This window comes from Pipistrellus kuhlii, unplaced genomic scaffold (assembly GCF_014108245.1).
Source record: "Pipistrellus kuhlii isolate mPipKuh1 unplaced genomic scaffold, mPipKuh1.p scaffold_m20_p_15, whole genome shotgun sequence".
In the NCBI taxonomy this organism is placed as follows: domain Eukaryota; kingdom Metazoa; phylum Chordata; class Mammalia; order Chiroptera; family Vespertilionidae; genus Pipistrellus; species Pipistrellus kuhlii.
Window position 1 is genome coordinate 40,554,181 of NW_023425460.1, and position 16,625 is coordinate 40,570,805.

At 51.3% G+C, this 16,625-nt stretch overlaps 1 protein-coding gene across 27 annotated transcripts in view; it reads right to left on the reverse strand.

The window, feature by feature from the left end:
• ABLIM1 (actin binding LIM protein 1) overlaps nucleotides 1-16,625 on the reverse strand; it is a 219,402-nt gene that overhangs the window by 57,387 nt on the left and 145,390 nt on the right. For all 27 annotated transcript variants that reach the window (XR_006741726.1, XR_006741724.1, XR_006741725.1 and 24 more), the window contains one exon: nucleotides 16,304-16,397. Coding sequence is in view for 24 of the 27 variants with exons in the window: in XM_036439148.2 (XP_036295041.1) it covers nucleotides 16,304-16,397 (94 nt within the window). In the remaining 3 variants the exon portion in view is untranslated. The remainder of the gene's footprint in view (nucleotides 1-16,303; nucleotides 16,398-16,625) is intronic.

Sequence of the window (16,625 nt, forward strand, 5' to 3'; positions counted from 1 at the left end):
CTGGTGGTGGTGTCTCTTGAGTCGGTCCTCGATTCCCACTGCTCAGCGCCCTGGACTCACAGGGCATTTATTTATTTATTTATTTATTATTTATTTATTTATTTATTTATTTATTTATTATTGATTTCAGAGAGAAAAGGAAAGGGAGAGATAGAAACATCAATGATGAGAGAGAATCACTGACTGGCTGCCACCTGCACACCTCACACAGGGCATAAGCACTGACCGGGAACTGAACCATGACCTCCCAGTTTATAGGTTGGCACTTAACCATTGAGCAACACTGCCCGGGTGAGCTCAGGGCATTTAAACATCAGAGGAATTGTCATTGATACACCATGTGTATCCCGGTACTCGCTGGATAAGAAATCTTTTGAATGTCATCCCACTGCGCCTGACACAAGGTGAATTTCCTAACCTGGTATTCAGCCACCTGCACACACTGGGCTCAACCTGCCTGTCGAGCTTTCACACCTTCTAGGGGGCCCTAGAGAAGGTGGATGAGGTCTGGGCAAGGGCGTGGGGGTCCGTGCCTTTAAAAACTCCTTAAGTGGCTCCTGGGTATGGCCCAGGGCGAGGACTCCTCCAGCTCTCCGACTTAGGCATCCCCTCCCATGTGCATTTTTTCTTGTCCCGAGTACACACGTTTTATATAAAGTAGGTAACTGTGATCTAATGCAATAAATTACATTATTACTGCTGGCTACTAAACTGATTGTCTCACTAGACTTGAACTTCTTGGAAGCCAGGACACTGCCTCTTCTTCATGCTTTTTTTCTGGAGTCCAACAGGTGTTGAGCACAGATTAAGTTTTTTTTTTTAAAGTCTATTTTATATAAGAAAATACAAATGCTCTGAGGTTGGTTTAGTCTCACCTGCACATGACCCCACCCTTCCCTGTATCCCCATGACATCTATTTACCCCAGTGATGTAGCACCTTGAGCCAGGAGACAGCTAAGTGTGGCATGACTTCCACGATTAAGTCCCATGAAGGCAGGGGCTGTCTTTTTATAATTGTATAGCATGTTAAATTCTTGTTTAAAGAATGAATGATACAGCAGACTAGAATCCCCCAAGATATGTAAGTATGGTGCTGAGAAAAACTGGAATGCGACAGACAAGTGGCAGAATACATTTTTGAGAGCAAGCATGATCGGTGAATCCACATTTGGATTTTAAGGCACTCTAAGCTATGTCTTCCTTTCGAACATCTTTTTCTGTTCTTTTCTAGAACAGTTCTACTTCCTGTCATTTTGCTCCCAGTGCATTTCCTGGCAAAGAATAATTCTAATCCTTTCAGTATGCAACAAACAAGTCACCTGCGAAAATACCCCGGACCCTCAGCAGAAACACCAACTGCCGATATTCTCCCAACATTCCCTTGCAGGGGCTCGGAGCATCGTAAGGTTTAAATGCTTCCCTTTTCTGTGGGACCAAGCAGGTCTCCCCCGTGGCTCTCTCGAACTTGAACCCAGTGGTATCACTTTCTTACTAGCACTCTGTCGCAGGAGGACAGATGCTCTCTCAGCATCTCCCTGGAACAGAAAGGCTGGTCCAGGCAACTCCCATCCAAGACAAGTCAAGTGCCTTCTGCCCAATTAGGACAGGAAAGCTGCTCCCACTTCCTTGCTGCAGGCCAGTGTGACAAGCACAAAATGACCCAGGTGGCCCTGGCTGGGTGGCCCAGTGGGTTGGAGCACCGTGATGATTTGCCAGGATTTTGGGTTCGATCCCCGGTGAGGGTGAATGCAAAGGTCAACCACTAAGTGCACAGACGGCTGGAACAACAAATCAATGTTTCAATAAATAAAGAGTAAAAAGCAAAAGAGATGACCCAGATGACGTGGATCAAAATAATGAGTCTTATCTCAAAAGCGATGAGTCCAGTAAAGGCAGGAGCCTGAACAAAAGGCTGTTTTCTCCTGTGTATGAAGAGGGCTAGAATGAGCAATCTGGAGGGAGAAAAAGCTTTCAACTCCACACAGTGCACACCTGCTGAGCACCTAGCATGGACTGATGTCCTGCTGTCCTCCGGGGGCCGGAGGTCTGTCTGCGTGAGGCTGAGAGCCTTGAGCCAGGAGCACCTTTGCATCACCAAGCTGTGCAAACAGCTAAGGTGACCAGATGTCCCGCTTTTGGCGGGACAGTCTCGGTTTTTAATAATTTGTCCCGCGTCCTGCGACATTTTTAAAAAGAATCTTTCCAAAAATTGGGACTTTTTTAAAACGCCGAGGGACGCGGGGCAAATTGTTAAAAATCGGGACTGTCCCGCCAAAAGCGGGATGTCTGGTCACTTAGCTAACAGCATGCACTTAGGATGCATCACTGACTGGGATTTGCCCCTGGACCAAGAGGAGGGAACAGGGCTAATTATGGGTCAGTGGGTCAAAAAGACTTCATGGAAACGCACCTGTAAATTGGGATTAGAACGATAAGCAGGCTCTTCCCTTCATTACTGGATGCATAGAAACTCAAGAATATTTCTCCCGCCTGCCACTCACATTATAGTTTCAACGATGCCCTCTGTACTATTCCATCTACCCTCCCTTTCCCCAACAAATGAGAGCAAACCCAGAAAACCAGACATTTATTTACCTTCCGTTACTTTTCCATATAATTTCCATGGATAATGAACCACTGACAGTTCATTTCTTACCCAGGGTACAGCTAAGTGATAGGAAGTACTTAGAGAACAAAGTTGAAAGAGGGGCTACAAAGAGGAGAGGGAAGAATGTTGGTTCTTCCCAGCAGGAAAGCAGCATTCTCAGGAGAAAAATGCGTTTCCAAGGCCCCTACGGTACAACAGAATGGCTCAGACCGGGAAGAAATGAGCTTTATTTCAGCAACAGCCGGTATCCCACCACCTCTTAAATCAAGCAAATATAATGATCAGACACACAAAAACCCACTGACAGGCCATGTCTCATAGTCATAATTTCACACGTAATTCATCCTGAGCTGGCTTTGTACCACATCACAGCGATTTCCCCAGATGGACACGCTCCGGGTCACCCCCTCCTCACCCACAGCAAAAGTCCCATCGGCCCGCGGCATTAGTGGGCTCAGGGTCCCCGTGAACGGAAAGCCCCTCACTAATTCTGGTGGCCGGTGAGAGCAAAGGGCGTGCTGATTAGCCAGGAACGGAAGCACCCCCAAATGGGTTCTTCGCACTTCCTGTCCAGCCCAGAACTCGTGGGTAGAAGCAATGGTTTATTTGTTTTTTCATGAAAGGGGATGATCTCAATGCTACCAAGGACTGTATTTGTTATCAAAGAGACAGCCAGGGCTAGTGTCCTGGCAGAATCAGGTTAGCTACAAGTTCAGGCCACATTTCAAATAGCCAAGACAGAGACCCTTGAAAACATCACAAGCCTTTAAAAGTTTCCAACCGGTGCCATCCCCCGAATGCCTGTGCCCAGGGCTCCAGCATGCCCGGCCTTTGGGCTGTCTCCGTATCCCTTCCCGGATTATCTGCAGATTCATTTTCTCAGGTGGCTGTTTCTAGGCTGCTTACAAAAGACCCAGAGAATACAAAGTTATTTTTCTGTATGAGCCGGAGGCCGACGGAATTAAGAAGTGGAACGAGCATGTTGAATTATGAGCTGTTTGGATCATTTATGCCGTCATTCCCCCTGAATGAATCTGTACCACTGAAACGGAGCAGTGCCTTTCCTAGCAGTGAGTGACGAGAACACGTCAAAAAAGGCATTCAAAGTGCAGGAAACGCTCCCCACAGGCCTCTTAGCAGAGGCTAAACTGTTTGTCTAGGAGTGTGATCCTGTTCAGAGGTTTGAAAGCTTTGGTTGGAAAACCAGAGTAAGAGGCAAAAAAGGCCCCTGTCCTTGCTATCGACCCCCATTGCATCCTGGGAGGAAAGGCCAAATCACTGGTTCCCATGTGCGTTCTGCCTCCACTGTGAGAAAGTCAGAGGAAATTAAATCCATGGGACGTTTCTGCCATGAGAGTCCAGGAGCCTGGAGCGGGCGTGAACTTTAAGATGGAAAACCAGAGAAGAGATCTTTCTGGTAGGGGCAAGGCCGGGTGTGGGAATCAGCCTCTGCTCGGTGTGATTCACGTTAGGCAACATCCCAGTTACCCAATGGCTCCAGGCTGGGAGTGGCAAGAGTGAGCAATGAATCAACCAGACTCTTTGCCAATGCTCTCATCACACGGTAAGTTAAACTGCTAATCACAACACATATTTGTTAGCAATCCATCCAAGGCCATTATGCCATTTGAGAAGCTGTGTTAGGAAGTCAAAGTCCCAGGTAAAAGAGTGGCTCAGTCGGTTGAGTGTTGTCCTGTGAGCGGAAGAAGGGTTGCCAGTTCGATTCCTGGTCAGGGCACATACCCAGGCTGTGGGTTCAATCCCCAGTTGGGGCATGTATGATGCCCAACCGATCAAAGTTTCCCCAGCACTTCCTCTCTCTAAGCATGTCAATGGGTGAGGATTAAAAAAAAAAAAAAAAAAAAAAAGTCCCTTCCACCTTGCTCAGGATGGTTCAAGGGCCAGTAAGTGGTGTGTTCTCTATGATGGACAGAGAAGCTGAAAGACTTTCCCATCCATCCATCCATCCATCCACCCACCTATAATCCACCCATCCATCTATAATCCACTCATCCATCCACTAGTCTGTTTACTGAGATAATGTTTTAGGTGCTGGGGATATGGCAGCACCTGTCATGAAGTTCACATCCTAGCAACGAGTGACAGACAATATGCATGTATACAAACATATGTGACTTTTGGGGCTGGGGGTGGGGGCAGGTGCTGTGAAGAAGATAAAGCATGGGCCACAATACAGAAGATGACCCAGTGGCTGGATAGGTGGAGGCAGCTTCAGGGAAGGTGATCAGGAGGAATAACAGGCAGGTTGACAATGCGCCATCGAGACCCAGGGGAAGACTGCCCCAGACAGAGGAACAGCGAGTGCAAAGACACTACGATGGAAAGGGCCAGAAGGAAGGCCAGTGGGACAGGAGCAAATGAGGGGGAGAGATGCAGGTGACCAGGTTGGGGGGAGGAGGCAGGACTTAACCACAGAGGGCTGTGTAAGCCAAGACAAGAGTTTTTACCGTTCTGAGGTTTAGAGTCAAAACAAAAACCCAGTCAAGCACATCCCCCCCACCAACCCCCCTTATTCTTTATAAAACACAAAGGAAGACTGAAAATCAACACCCTCCCCCCAGTGGGCTAGGCCCTCACTTTGTTATGTAAGAACCAACACCTTCTTTAATCTGTTGCCAGAGCCAGATACACTTGGCGTCCTAAACAAGCTGCCAAAACAAAGCCGAAAGCTGGGCTTAAGCTTTGTCAGGGGATGTTCTAAACCTGGCAAAATCCATGTCTCCATCTTTTCAAGTATGTTTGTTTGGACAAGGTATACGGATATGAGCACGGATGCAAGGAGCCAGCTGCAGGGAAGTCAGACGAGCTAACACAATTATTATTGAGCAGCAAGGAAAGATGAAAGCAGTCTCAAGTGTAAGCAAACATGCCTGATTCATCTACTGTGTACAAGCAAGAAAGACCTCGATACGAACAAGCAATGCCCAGGAGGGCTCGGGCATGTATTTGCCAAAAAACATTCTGGGCTTGGCAAACAAGAAGAGTGGTGGCGTTTGGGTCCCATTTATTAGGGGTCCCCTTCCCCCTCAGGGTCACCCCTTTAAGCCTCTGCAGTTTGGGGTGCTGGTGTAAGACTCATTCTTGCTCCTCTAGACTCACACCAGGGGCTCTGCTTGGGAAATGGAGCTGGCGTCAGTCTGTGAACTTCAGCATTAAGACGATCTTCGGCTTCCTTCTCTCTCGCTACTGCGCTTTCCCTCTGCATGTTCCTCGCCTGGACACCCATGTCCTCACCCCTGGTTCAGGCAACGGGGACCATTGGAGCAGCAGCTTTCTCACTCCCCCGTGAGATGCTCCCAGTTCCCCTAAGACTGCATCCTCAAAGCAAACAGGGTCTCTTTTTTCTCTGTGCTCTCCGAGTTCTCTTTTGACTGGATGATTCTCTTAAACACAAAGAGGGTGGGAATACCCTGCCTCTGGGTGAGACCCCAGGGTTGCAACCCACGAGGCCGCCTTAGCCTGTGGGGCCCTGAATAACAGCGGGGTTTTAACTTCTGGGCCTCGTGAAGAAAAATGAATAAAGCTCTTTTTGTCCAAATTCTCCAAACCACAGAGCCCTTTTCCCTGCATCCTTAAAGGATCCCTTTGGTAGCCCCTCAGCATTTAAAGCTGTTGGGGTGGGGATTGGATTTCTCCTTTTGAAAATAATAATAATAATAATAATAATAATAATAATACACAGCCTCTGTGGACAGGACACAGGCTGCAGACACGCGAGCTTCTTGCAGACCAAGCTCCTAGGTAGTCTTTCTATGGGAACCACTGACGTTCATTTGTTTATTTATTAACTACTGAGCAGCCAACATGGGCAGGTGCTGGGCCCCATCCTGGAGATAAGGCAGACCTAACACACCAGCCTTCTCTGCACTCATGGGTCCTGGGTCTATTGAATGGGGGGGAGTGGTGGAGGATTTTTAATGGTTAGAAAATGCGTCTAAGACAGTGGTCGGCAAACTCATTAGTCAACAAAGCCAAATATCAAGAGTACAACGATTGAAATTTCTTTTGAGAGACAAATTTTTTAAACTTAAACTTTTTCTAACGCCACTTCCTCAACATAGATTCGCCCAGGCCATGGCGTTTTGTGGAAGAGCCACACTCAAGGGGCCAAAGAGCCACATGTGGCTCGCGAGCTGCAGTTTGCCGACCACTGGTCTAAGGGACACATGGTGTATGATGCGTTGGTGCCTTCACGTAGAGGCAAAAGGGAGGTTTGCTTCCCAAAAGCAGAAAACACAACTTTGATAACACGGTAGGCCAGTCTGACCCTATCACCAAGAATGGACTCCAACAAATAGAGGCATTTCCCCAAATGTCCGGCCAATGCCCCACGCCCTGTCCCAAGAGGGCTTGGGAAGTACCCCCTAGAGTAGGGGTGTCGAACTCAATCAGAGAAGGGGCCAAAATCTAAAATCCAGCCTAAATCGCGGGCCGAATGGTTTACTGAACAGTCATAAACTGTCATTGTGATGGAAACGCAGCGGAGTGCAGTGATGACAGCGCAGTGCAGGCCACCTTGCAATGTGGGATGGATTTGGCCCGGGGGCCTTGTGTTTGACACATGTGCCCTAGAGCTTCGGTCGCCACCCGGTGACCTTGGGATCACGGGTGGTCTGTGAGGTCTGACGGGTTGGCAACCACTGCCCTAGAGAGTGGCCTGTCTCCTGCTGTTTGGGTGGCAGCTCCCGAAGGCACAGCGCTCAGTACAAAGTGCCACGTTCTTGGAGAATCACCATGAAAACGTAATACATCCCTTGCTGGTTTGGCTCAATGGATAGAGCGTCGGCCTGAGGACTTAAGAGTCCCAGGTTCGATTCTGGCCAAGGACATATGCCTGGGCTGCAGGCTCGATCCCCAGTAGAGGGTGTTGAGAAGGCAGCCAATCAATTATTCTCTCTCATCATTGATGTTTCTCTCTCCCTCTCTCCCCTCCTCTCTAAAATCAATAAAATATATATATTTTAAAAAACCTGAAATGCAGATAACGTGTTGGTGAGAGCTATTGTATGATGCCGTGACTGTCCACGGAAAGCTATAATCGGCGCATGGGGCCACCAAAAGGAGGGGAACTAAGCAAAGCTGGCTGTTCCGATGTTTTGTACCCGTGTTTGTCTGCTACAGCTTTATTCATTTTGTAAGCTGTTAGCGTAGCAGCAGTCTGTACTGAAGATGTGAGACCATTTCTAAGTGGAACAATATTCTAACCATTTGACTTTATTGTCACCTGTGAGTCGGAGAAAGGCTGTGACTCTCCTATTTCCTTGACAAAGAGAGACCCAATTCCTAGACAATCAGAAAGCTGGAGCCACAGGTAAAGTGGGGGATTGGAAAAAAGAAATGAAAGCACTCGGCTGCAGGTTGCAGGAGAAAAAAAAATCACACAGGTGTGTGTGCCCACGTGTACTCAAGGCCCACATATCGAGAAACCTGTATTTGCAGACCTGAGAAGGTATGGAGAGTTGTTTGCTTTACAGAACGGGCTATGAAGTGCGTTGTGTGTGTTTTAAACAGCACATTCCTGGGATGCACTTAAGATAGGATTCAACGGAGAGAAAGGAGTCTGATTACTATTCGGCCAGGCACCGGGTCAAATCAGGCCCGTGAAGGGCCCTGAGGGGAGCGGCCGAAGGCAGAGTGTATATCCAGAACAGCGCTGAACTCCCGCTCCCCGCCAGCCCCATGCCATTTCAAACCAAACCAAAGCAAACCAAAGCAAACCAAACCCAAAACCAAAATGGTCAAGGCAATATACCTCCCTCCCTCCAATATACCAGACTCCTACCCACCCCCCACCCCGCCCCAGCCCTCTCTTCCTCCTCCACAGCAGGAGGCCTCAAAAGTGGTTCCGAATTGGGGGGGGGTGTGTGAGTGTGGGGGGGACGACTTGCCCCATAGGAAACAATTGGCAAGCCTGGAGACATTTTTGGCTGCCACAACTGGGAAGGGAATGTAATCCCCCATAAAGAAACACACCGTCCAAATGTCAGTGGTGCCAAAAATCATTGAGGAGGCAAGATCCTAATGGGTCCTCTCAGAAGTTGGGGTGCAAGTACTGTTCTGTCCCTTTTTTTAAAAAATAAAGTTGATTTATATATATATATATATGTGTGTGTGTGTGTATTTGTATATGTAGATGATAGATAGATAGGTTTCAGAGAGGAAGGAAGAGGGAGAGAGAGATAGAAATATCAATGATGAGAGAGAATCATCCATCGGCTGCCTCCCGCAAGTCCCCCACTGGGGATTGAGCCCACAACCCGGGCGTGTGCCCTTCATCAGAATCAGACCTGGGACCTTTCAGTTCACAGTCCAGTGCTCTATCCACTGAGCAAACCAGCTAGGGCTGTTCTGTGCTTTTAAATGAGCTACTATTTAGATCTGCAGCCTGCAGATCTCGGTTGCCATGATATGCTCTTCCTTGAACCTGCTGGATCCGCCACTGGTGCAAGGGTTGAAGTCACTGACACATGAAAATGCCCATGAAAATGCCCGAGACACCCACTTGAAAACATTTGGTGGAAACGTGCGTTCAAAGTGCCATAAAGAGCCGCTAGGCAAGGCCTCACACTTAGCCTTCAAAAGCCTTCTCGAAAGTAATTTATACCAATGAGCCGTGGCAAATGCACCTATTCTGTAAGTCCATCTTGACTCGACAAGCCTTTTGATCCACTCCAGAATGGCAACAATTGTATTGTAATTAGTTATTTTCGCTGGCTTGTCAGAACCTGTTGGGGTAATCTAAATAGCTTCACATCCTCTTAACATTCTTCTGGAGGCTGCCCGCCTGGGAGAAACCAGACTCAATTGTCTTCCAAATCCCCAGCCCGCTAAGGTGAGCGGTGAAGAGCCCAAAACCCCTGCTGGGTCTTGGTTACTCACTTTTCTTTTCTTTTAAACTTTCCCAAACCATAAATCTATTTCTTTCACAGGGGAGATGATTTTTCTTGGCTTCCTTCCTTCTTCAGCGCTAGCACAGCACACTTGAAAACTTTTCTTAAAAAAAAAAAATATCCACCACATTATAGTGTGGCTTGATTAATATCTAGGCTTTCAGAAAAAAAAAACAAAAACGAATTTTATTTTCAAGGCAAGGATCTCTAGCTTTCTCTCATTTCCTGCCCAAAGATGGTCAAAGAAGCAACAACCCCTCAGCCTCTTTCAACCTGTAAAATATGAATAGCGCCCAGTTTTGCTTCCTCCTTTTCATTCATGGGAACTGCTTAAAGAAAAATATCACACACATTTATAGTGACAGAGGAACATACTCAATTCCGCATGCCACTTTTACCACTGACCCCCCCCTTAAACAATGACTCTCAAGTCCTTTCATTTCAAAAATAAACTCCACAGAGACCCCCAGACAGCACAAAGCCGATCTTGAAACCACCCCCTCCTTGCAGCCTCGGCCGGCAGCAGTCGGAGGGAACGGGCATTGTTTAAAAAGTCTCCAAACTCTCCCTTCTCCAACAGCCCATCCTGCCTTTCCCGCTCTCTCGCTCTCTCCCATCGTCCCACATCAATGAACGCAAGCTCCCGCGTTCCTGTTGGCGCCGCAAGAGAAAACGGAAAGTGCAAGTGGAAAGCATCCCAGGGCCGTGCCAGCGGCTTCTGTCGCCAGCACCGGGCCGGCCACATCTGGAGGACCCAGGGCGTCTCACATCTTCCCTGCCAAGCAAGGCGCCTGGTGCCAGGCCAGCTTTACCTGGTGCCGGGGCTCCTTCTCCTCCTGCTCCTGGGCTGTGCTGAGCAGGGAGCTCCTGAGGGCTTCACCCCCGAGGCCCGCCCGGCCGCCTGGGGCTCCCCGCCCGTCGGGGTTCCAGAGCGGCCCCTGGGTACGTGCCTCTCTGCAGAGACACAGGCTGGGAAAGGAGCAGAGCGGGGCGGGCGCCTCCTCCCTCTCCTCCCCTCCCCTCCCTGCACTTAGGAGCTAGTGCAGCTCACCAGCACTGCTGCGGGCCAGTCCATCTGGCCCCAGAGGAGGGGGGTAGGTTTCCGCTTTGTACTCGCAGGTGGGGAAAGTACCATTTTCACCTTCGCCCCCAATCGTCTGCCTCAGGGCTGTGACAGCCATGTCCCCGAGGCAGAGGCTCGGAGTGGAACCAGAGCCTTTTGTTTTTGGAGATTCTTTCTCGGGCTGGAGAGGATGGGCGAGCACGGAGCTTGCAGCCCACTCGCTGCCCTGGAGGCCCAGGCCAGGAGCCCTGGACGGCCGTGTAATGGAAAGGAGTGCAACACCGCGGTGTGTGGTGGTTTTCTGCTTTTTCCTACTCATGCATTTTTTTAAAAATATGTTTTTTATTGATTTCAGAGGGGAAGGGAGAGGGAGAGATAGAAACATCCATGATGAGAGAGAATCATGGATCAGCTGCCTCCTGTACGCAACCCGGGTACTTGTGCCCTGAGCAGGAATCGAATCGTGACCTGCCCTGGTTCATAGGTCGATGCTCAACCACTGAGCTACACCGGCTGGGCCACTCAGACCTTTTTGAGGGAAACGTGACCCCAGAAAGATTGTGTGTCAAGCGTCCATGATTGCTATCGTTGGTACACTTTGCATTTTGCTCTTTTATTGCAGCAGAAAAGGTATCCGATAGGGACATTCCAGACCCTTCGCCACGCCCATTACCTCATGGTCAACTGGACCATCCGACAGAAATCCCAGATGGAACAGCGGTCAAAGGCGAGGCCACGGGCTCTTCACACGTGTGAACAGAGAGGAGCCGGAACCCCTCCCGTGACGGCCCCGAGCTGTCCCAGGCTCGGTCACGCGAGATTCTGGGTGAACGGTTGCAAATTTAAAGGAAACTAAAGTGACTTAGGGGAAATCTTTATGGGGATTATTTGCCCATCAAGATCAACTAATAAAAAGACTCTGTGTGTGTGTGTGTGTGTGTAATCTTTCCAAACTGGTTTGGAAGCAATCTCAAACATCGCTGAAGAAAGGTTAAGGTTTTTAACAGCAAAACCTGGCTTCTCAAACGAAGAGGAAGTGGCTGGGTTGCACATCAGGAGTAATGACGGGGAAAGCTAAGTTTCTAGCGCGTCTCTCCCGAAGAGTCAGGAGCCTCCACACGTGGGCCTTTGCCACACACTTGTGAGGCCAGACTCACCAAGGATCATCTGTCGGCTCGGCCCACTTCCCACCCAGCACCAGGAGCAAGGGAGAGGGAGTTAGATAGGAACATCAGTGATGAGAGTTATTGATCAGTGCTTCCTACAGGCCCCACACCAGGGCTGAGCCCGAAACTCAGGCATGTGGCCTGACTGGGAATCGAACCATGACCTCCCACCTCAGTGGTGGAAGCTCAACCACTGAGCCATGCTGACCGGGCAAAATACTGGGGTTTTACAAAATCTGTTTCTTCACTTATAAATGAAGGGAATGAAAAAAATTTCTTCAGGCCCTATCTCAGACAACTCACTTATCTCATTCAAGCCTTTAAGAGGTGAGTATTGCCCTGGCTGGTTTGGCTCAGTGGATAGAGCGTTGGCCTGTGGACTGAAAGGTCCCAGGTTCAATTCCGGTCAGGGGCATGTTCCTTGGTTGTGGGCACATCCCCAGTAGGAGGTGTGCAGGAGGCAGCTGATCGATGTTTCTCTCTCATCAGTGTTTCTAACTCTCTATCCCTCTCCTTTCTTCTCTGTGAAAAAAAAAAAAAAAGGCAATAAAATACATATAGTTTTTTAAAAAGAGGTGAGTATTACTATCCACATTTCACAGAGGAGGGTGCTGTGAGTTGAGCCACCCGCTAATGGTTACTCAGCTCTGAGTGTAGCTACTGGAATCAGATCCCGGCATGCCTGGCTGTACCTAATGTTTCCTACCAACCGCTCTCCGCTCCCTCCCACCTCACCTATGGCCTCACCAAGCCCTGAAATTCCAGGTTCTATCTGTTTCCAAGATGCCTGCCGCTCTGAGTTCTGCTGAGGGGCCATGAAGATGGTGTACAGTTTTCCTTTGTACGTGGCCTGATGGGGTTGGACTCACTGCCCCAGCTCATTTCCGCGGCCCTGGAGGGGCACCAGCCTCACCTGCCCCCCCTCCTGCCTCGCTGGCCAGGTCTAAGCAGGCCCATCTGCCGGGATTGGCATCAGAATGTCCCTCCGAGGTGGGGAGCCGTGAGGTCCAGGAAGCAAGCACATTCAGGTGGAAAACGAGAGAGCAGCTAGCCCGTTCCGCGTGGGATGGATCAGATGACGGCCTGTGGACCAGGGGACCCGCCGCTCCCGTGTCGCCTGGGGCAGCCCCTGGGCCTCAGGGATGGTTTCACCTCAGAAAGGTCCCCAGTGAAGGGGAAGGAGACACGAAGCCCTCCGAGCACAGCGAGAAGGGGGAGACCGTGGTTCATCCTCTTCACGCACGTGGGGGACTATCCTGGCACTGCGTGCATGTGATGCTGGCGCTATCATCAGCCTGTCCTTTGCAAATCACATATTGAATGGCGACAGAAAGATTAATGGCATGTGCGTGCCATGGGACAGCCCATGCTTCTTCTCAGGAGGTGAGACAGGTCGACCCAGAACAAGACCTGCACTCTGTGTGTGACTGCCCCAGCAAGACACGCTTAAAAGCCCTTCAGCAGAGGAAGGCGGGGGACCGGGCCCCCACGGGCAGCCTGAGCTGGGTTCACGGGACATCACAGCATCTGTCCCCGGGCTTTAGGAAAGAGTAAAACCGAGCCGCCTGCAGAGAACCCAGGAAAAGGATTCGGTGGGATCGTGTTGTGATTCTATTTCCTGCTGGCCAGGAGTCCAGCAGGAGGGGGCGGAAGAGAGTCCGAATCCAGCCCTTTCATCCATCCTTTCACCCATCGTTTCCCAGGTAACAGATAAAGGCAGGACAGGGCAGATGGAGGGATGAACGGAAAGGCATTTAACCGGCAGGAGGATCTTCCAGGGGCTAGCTGCAGGGCCTGCCCCTCACGTGGTGTGGTACCCACGTCCTTACTGACATCACCCCACGTTCCTCCCCGGAGCGCACAGGGGCCCAGTAAATACCACGCGGGAGACGTGTGCTGCCCGCCTTTCGGGAGGGACGGGAGGATGGTTTCCTGGGTGTGGTGACTGCAGGAAGAAGGGGGAGGAGAAGCCTAGGAGACCCCAGCAAGCAGAGCTGAGTCCCCTCGGGCCTCCGGGTCAGAATGCAGACGGCAGGGCTCCCTCGGTCTCCGAGACAAGCGCTCACCCGGGAAGCAGGTGCCCGCTTGGCCAGGCACCTCCTGGGAGGGGGCTGCGCTGCCTGGGAGCCCGTGGCTGAGCACATTTGTCTAGAGCTGCGTAAACACGGAGTCCCTGCGGGACGCGAATTGTGCAAGAGACAGATGAAGAGCAATCCGCCCTGTGTCAGCCAAGGAAACAGCCAAGAATGAGAGGAGGATTCAGGGCAGCCATTTCCCTTTACCCGCAAGATTGCTGTTTCCAGTTTGACATTTCCTTTCCCCTACCCGCCTCTCCTGTGCCGCATTCATTTTGGAACGATTGTGCTGCTGTTCTTTCTCCATGAGGTTGGCAGGTAGCAACCTGTACCCCAGAAAGGCAGATGCCTGGAGTCAGAGACCCCCCAGGACCATCCGCCAAAGACGGAAGGAAATGCATATCAAAGAGACGCTCTCTGACCTCCACTGAGGTCTGTGAACTTAGTCTGAAGTGTCAGGAGCTTCCTCTACCATCCGGCTGCTAAGCAGAGGGCGGGAGGGGGAGGAGAGGAGGGCGGAGGAAGGCTGCTTCAGAGAGGAGCTTAGGGGTGGGGATGGAGATAGGAGGATCGCCCACTCATTTGCTTCTGAGCTTCTTCATTAGGAGGCAGGCGGTATACGGCACCACCACACTCCTGCACCGATGAGGTAGTTAGCATAAGCCTTGAACATGTGCCACTGGTAGTAAGATCTCTCTAAAAAGAGAATCTTGTTGTAAAAAACAAGACTGAAAGCAAGCTCACAATAAGCCTTCAGCTCAAGCGGATGCTCTATGCTGAGTGTTACATGCCAGTTTCCAGAAAATCGCCCCCCAACTCCAGGTGACCACTAGCCTGCTTCCTGTCCCCATGGATTTCCTTACTCTGGGTATTTCCTCTACATGGGAGCAGACAGCCTGGGGCCTTTTGTGATGGCTTCTCCTGCTTCGCAGGTTTTCAAGAGTGGCCACGTTGCACCCTATGCAGACTTTCTAACATGTCATCGTCTGTATATATATACATTTATGGACACTTGGGTTGTTCCCATCTGGCTGTTGTGAACAGAGCGCTCTGAACATGGGTGCACGTGGATTTGAGTCCTCCCACCCGTTCTTCATACAAAAATCTGACCCAATCACGTGATGCGCCAGCCGCAATCACTTCAAACTCCTGAATGTGACCCTCGACCCCTCCACGCCGGCCCCTCCCCACTCTCCAGCATCACCGCACACCTGCGCCCCTGTCCACCTGGCCTTGTGTTTCCTGCCGGTCCTGTGCTTTGAGTCGTCGCCGCTGAGCCTCCGCAGAGGCTGTTCCCTCTTCCCGGCACACCCTTCCCCTGGGTGAGGGGCAGCTTATCTCCCAAATCCAACTCCCTGCACCAGCTCCCAGCCCAGAGCCAAGGCCGGCCCCTCGGGTTCTATAGACAGAGAGGCACTCAGAGCTCGCTGGGGGGTGAGGAAGGCTGCGCCGGCCCTGGCTGGGAAATCCCGCAGGACCTGCCCAGGGACCACGTGGGGGCCTCTCCAATGGACATCCTGTGTCTCTGAACCACGCCCTGCTGGGAAGTTTGAGAACGTGGATTCAGGGCCCTGGTGTCTGCCCGAGTGACGTGACAAGCCCAGGACCAGTCGGTCACCTTCCCAGCTGCTCTGTACACATGCTCCACCCAGCACTGTGGGCTGGCTATGAGGCAATCGTTGATTTTCCCGTCACAACTGGTCAACACCCATAGGCCTGAGTGCAGCGAGGTGGCTCCGCAGATGCCTCTAGCTCCAGGGGAGCATGGCCCAGCCCCGAGGCAGAGGCTGGTGGCCGCTGAGACAGCAGGAAGCTCACAGAGGGCGGGGTGGGGATGGGGGGGGGGGGGGGGGAGGAGATGGGGCCGTAACCCAGTCACACCTGAACCCACAGGCTTCAGCTCAGCCCTGGCCTCGGGGCGCCTGGGCCACACAGGATGTGCACTTCTCGGGGCGGGGAAGTCACCTTCCATCCCCCTTCCTTTTCTCAGCTTCAGTTCTCAGCCTCTGCTCCCTGAGTGTGTGCACGCTTATATGCACATACGTACTATAAGAGCACACACATCATGCACGCTCCCCAGGTGTATACACGTGACACTCCCACACATGCACATGCAAAAGCACACGAGTATATACACCTATACACTCGTATACACACGTAGACACGTGGTTCTAACATGCTCATTTCTTCTGATTTCTAAAAATAGTCTAATAGAACCCTCCCTTCCACACCCTCGTCATTCCTAACAGCCCCTTGATCATTATTTCCTTCCCTTTACATTCTCCATCGCTCCCAGGTCCACATGCACATTTAGCAGAAACGACCTGTGAAGACAGTCAACACGTTCCTTCCCTAAGAGGCTGGTCCTCTACAACCTCCTCTCCTCCACCCGTGAGGAAAATGGAAATCCAGACTCCCCCGCGGGCACGAGGGCCTCGGAGGGGAACGCCGCTTTGCGGGCAGCTCGCCCGCCGCTCACCTCCAGGACTTTGCCGGTGATGAACTGGTGGCAGGCTTCACACTGCACCCCAAAGAGGCCCTGGTAGTCCTTCTCGCAGTACGGAGCGCCATCCCTGCGGGACGAGAGGGTGTCAGCGCCCGAGAGGGTGTCAACCCCAACCACGCGACTCTGGGGCCTGGGCAGACGGCGGCAGACTGTTTCTCTCCTGCCCAGCGGTCATGTGCCTGGAGCCCAGACATGAGCAGGACCCAGGAAGCCAAGCGATCCAGAGACAGACAGAGCTGTGGTCCCGCAGGCCACACAGAAACCACGGCCACGTCGCCGAGTGCTCCCGGTGCCC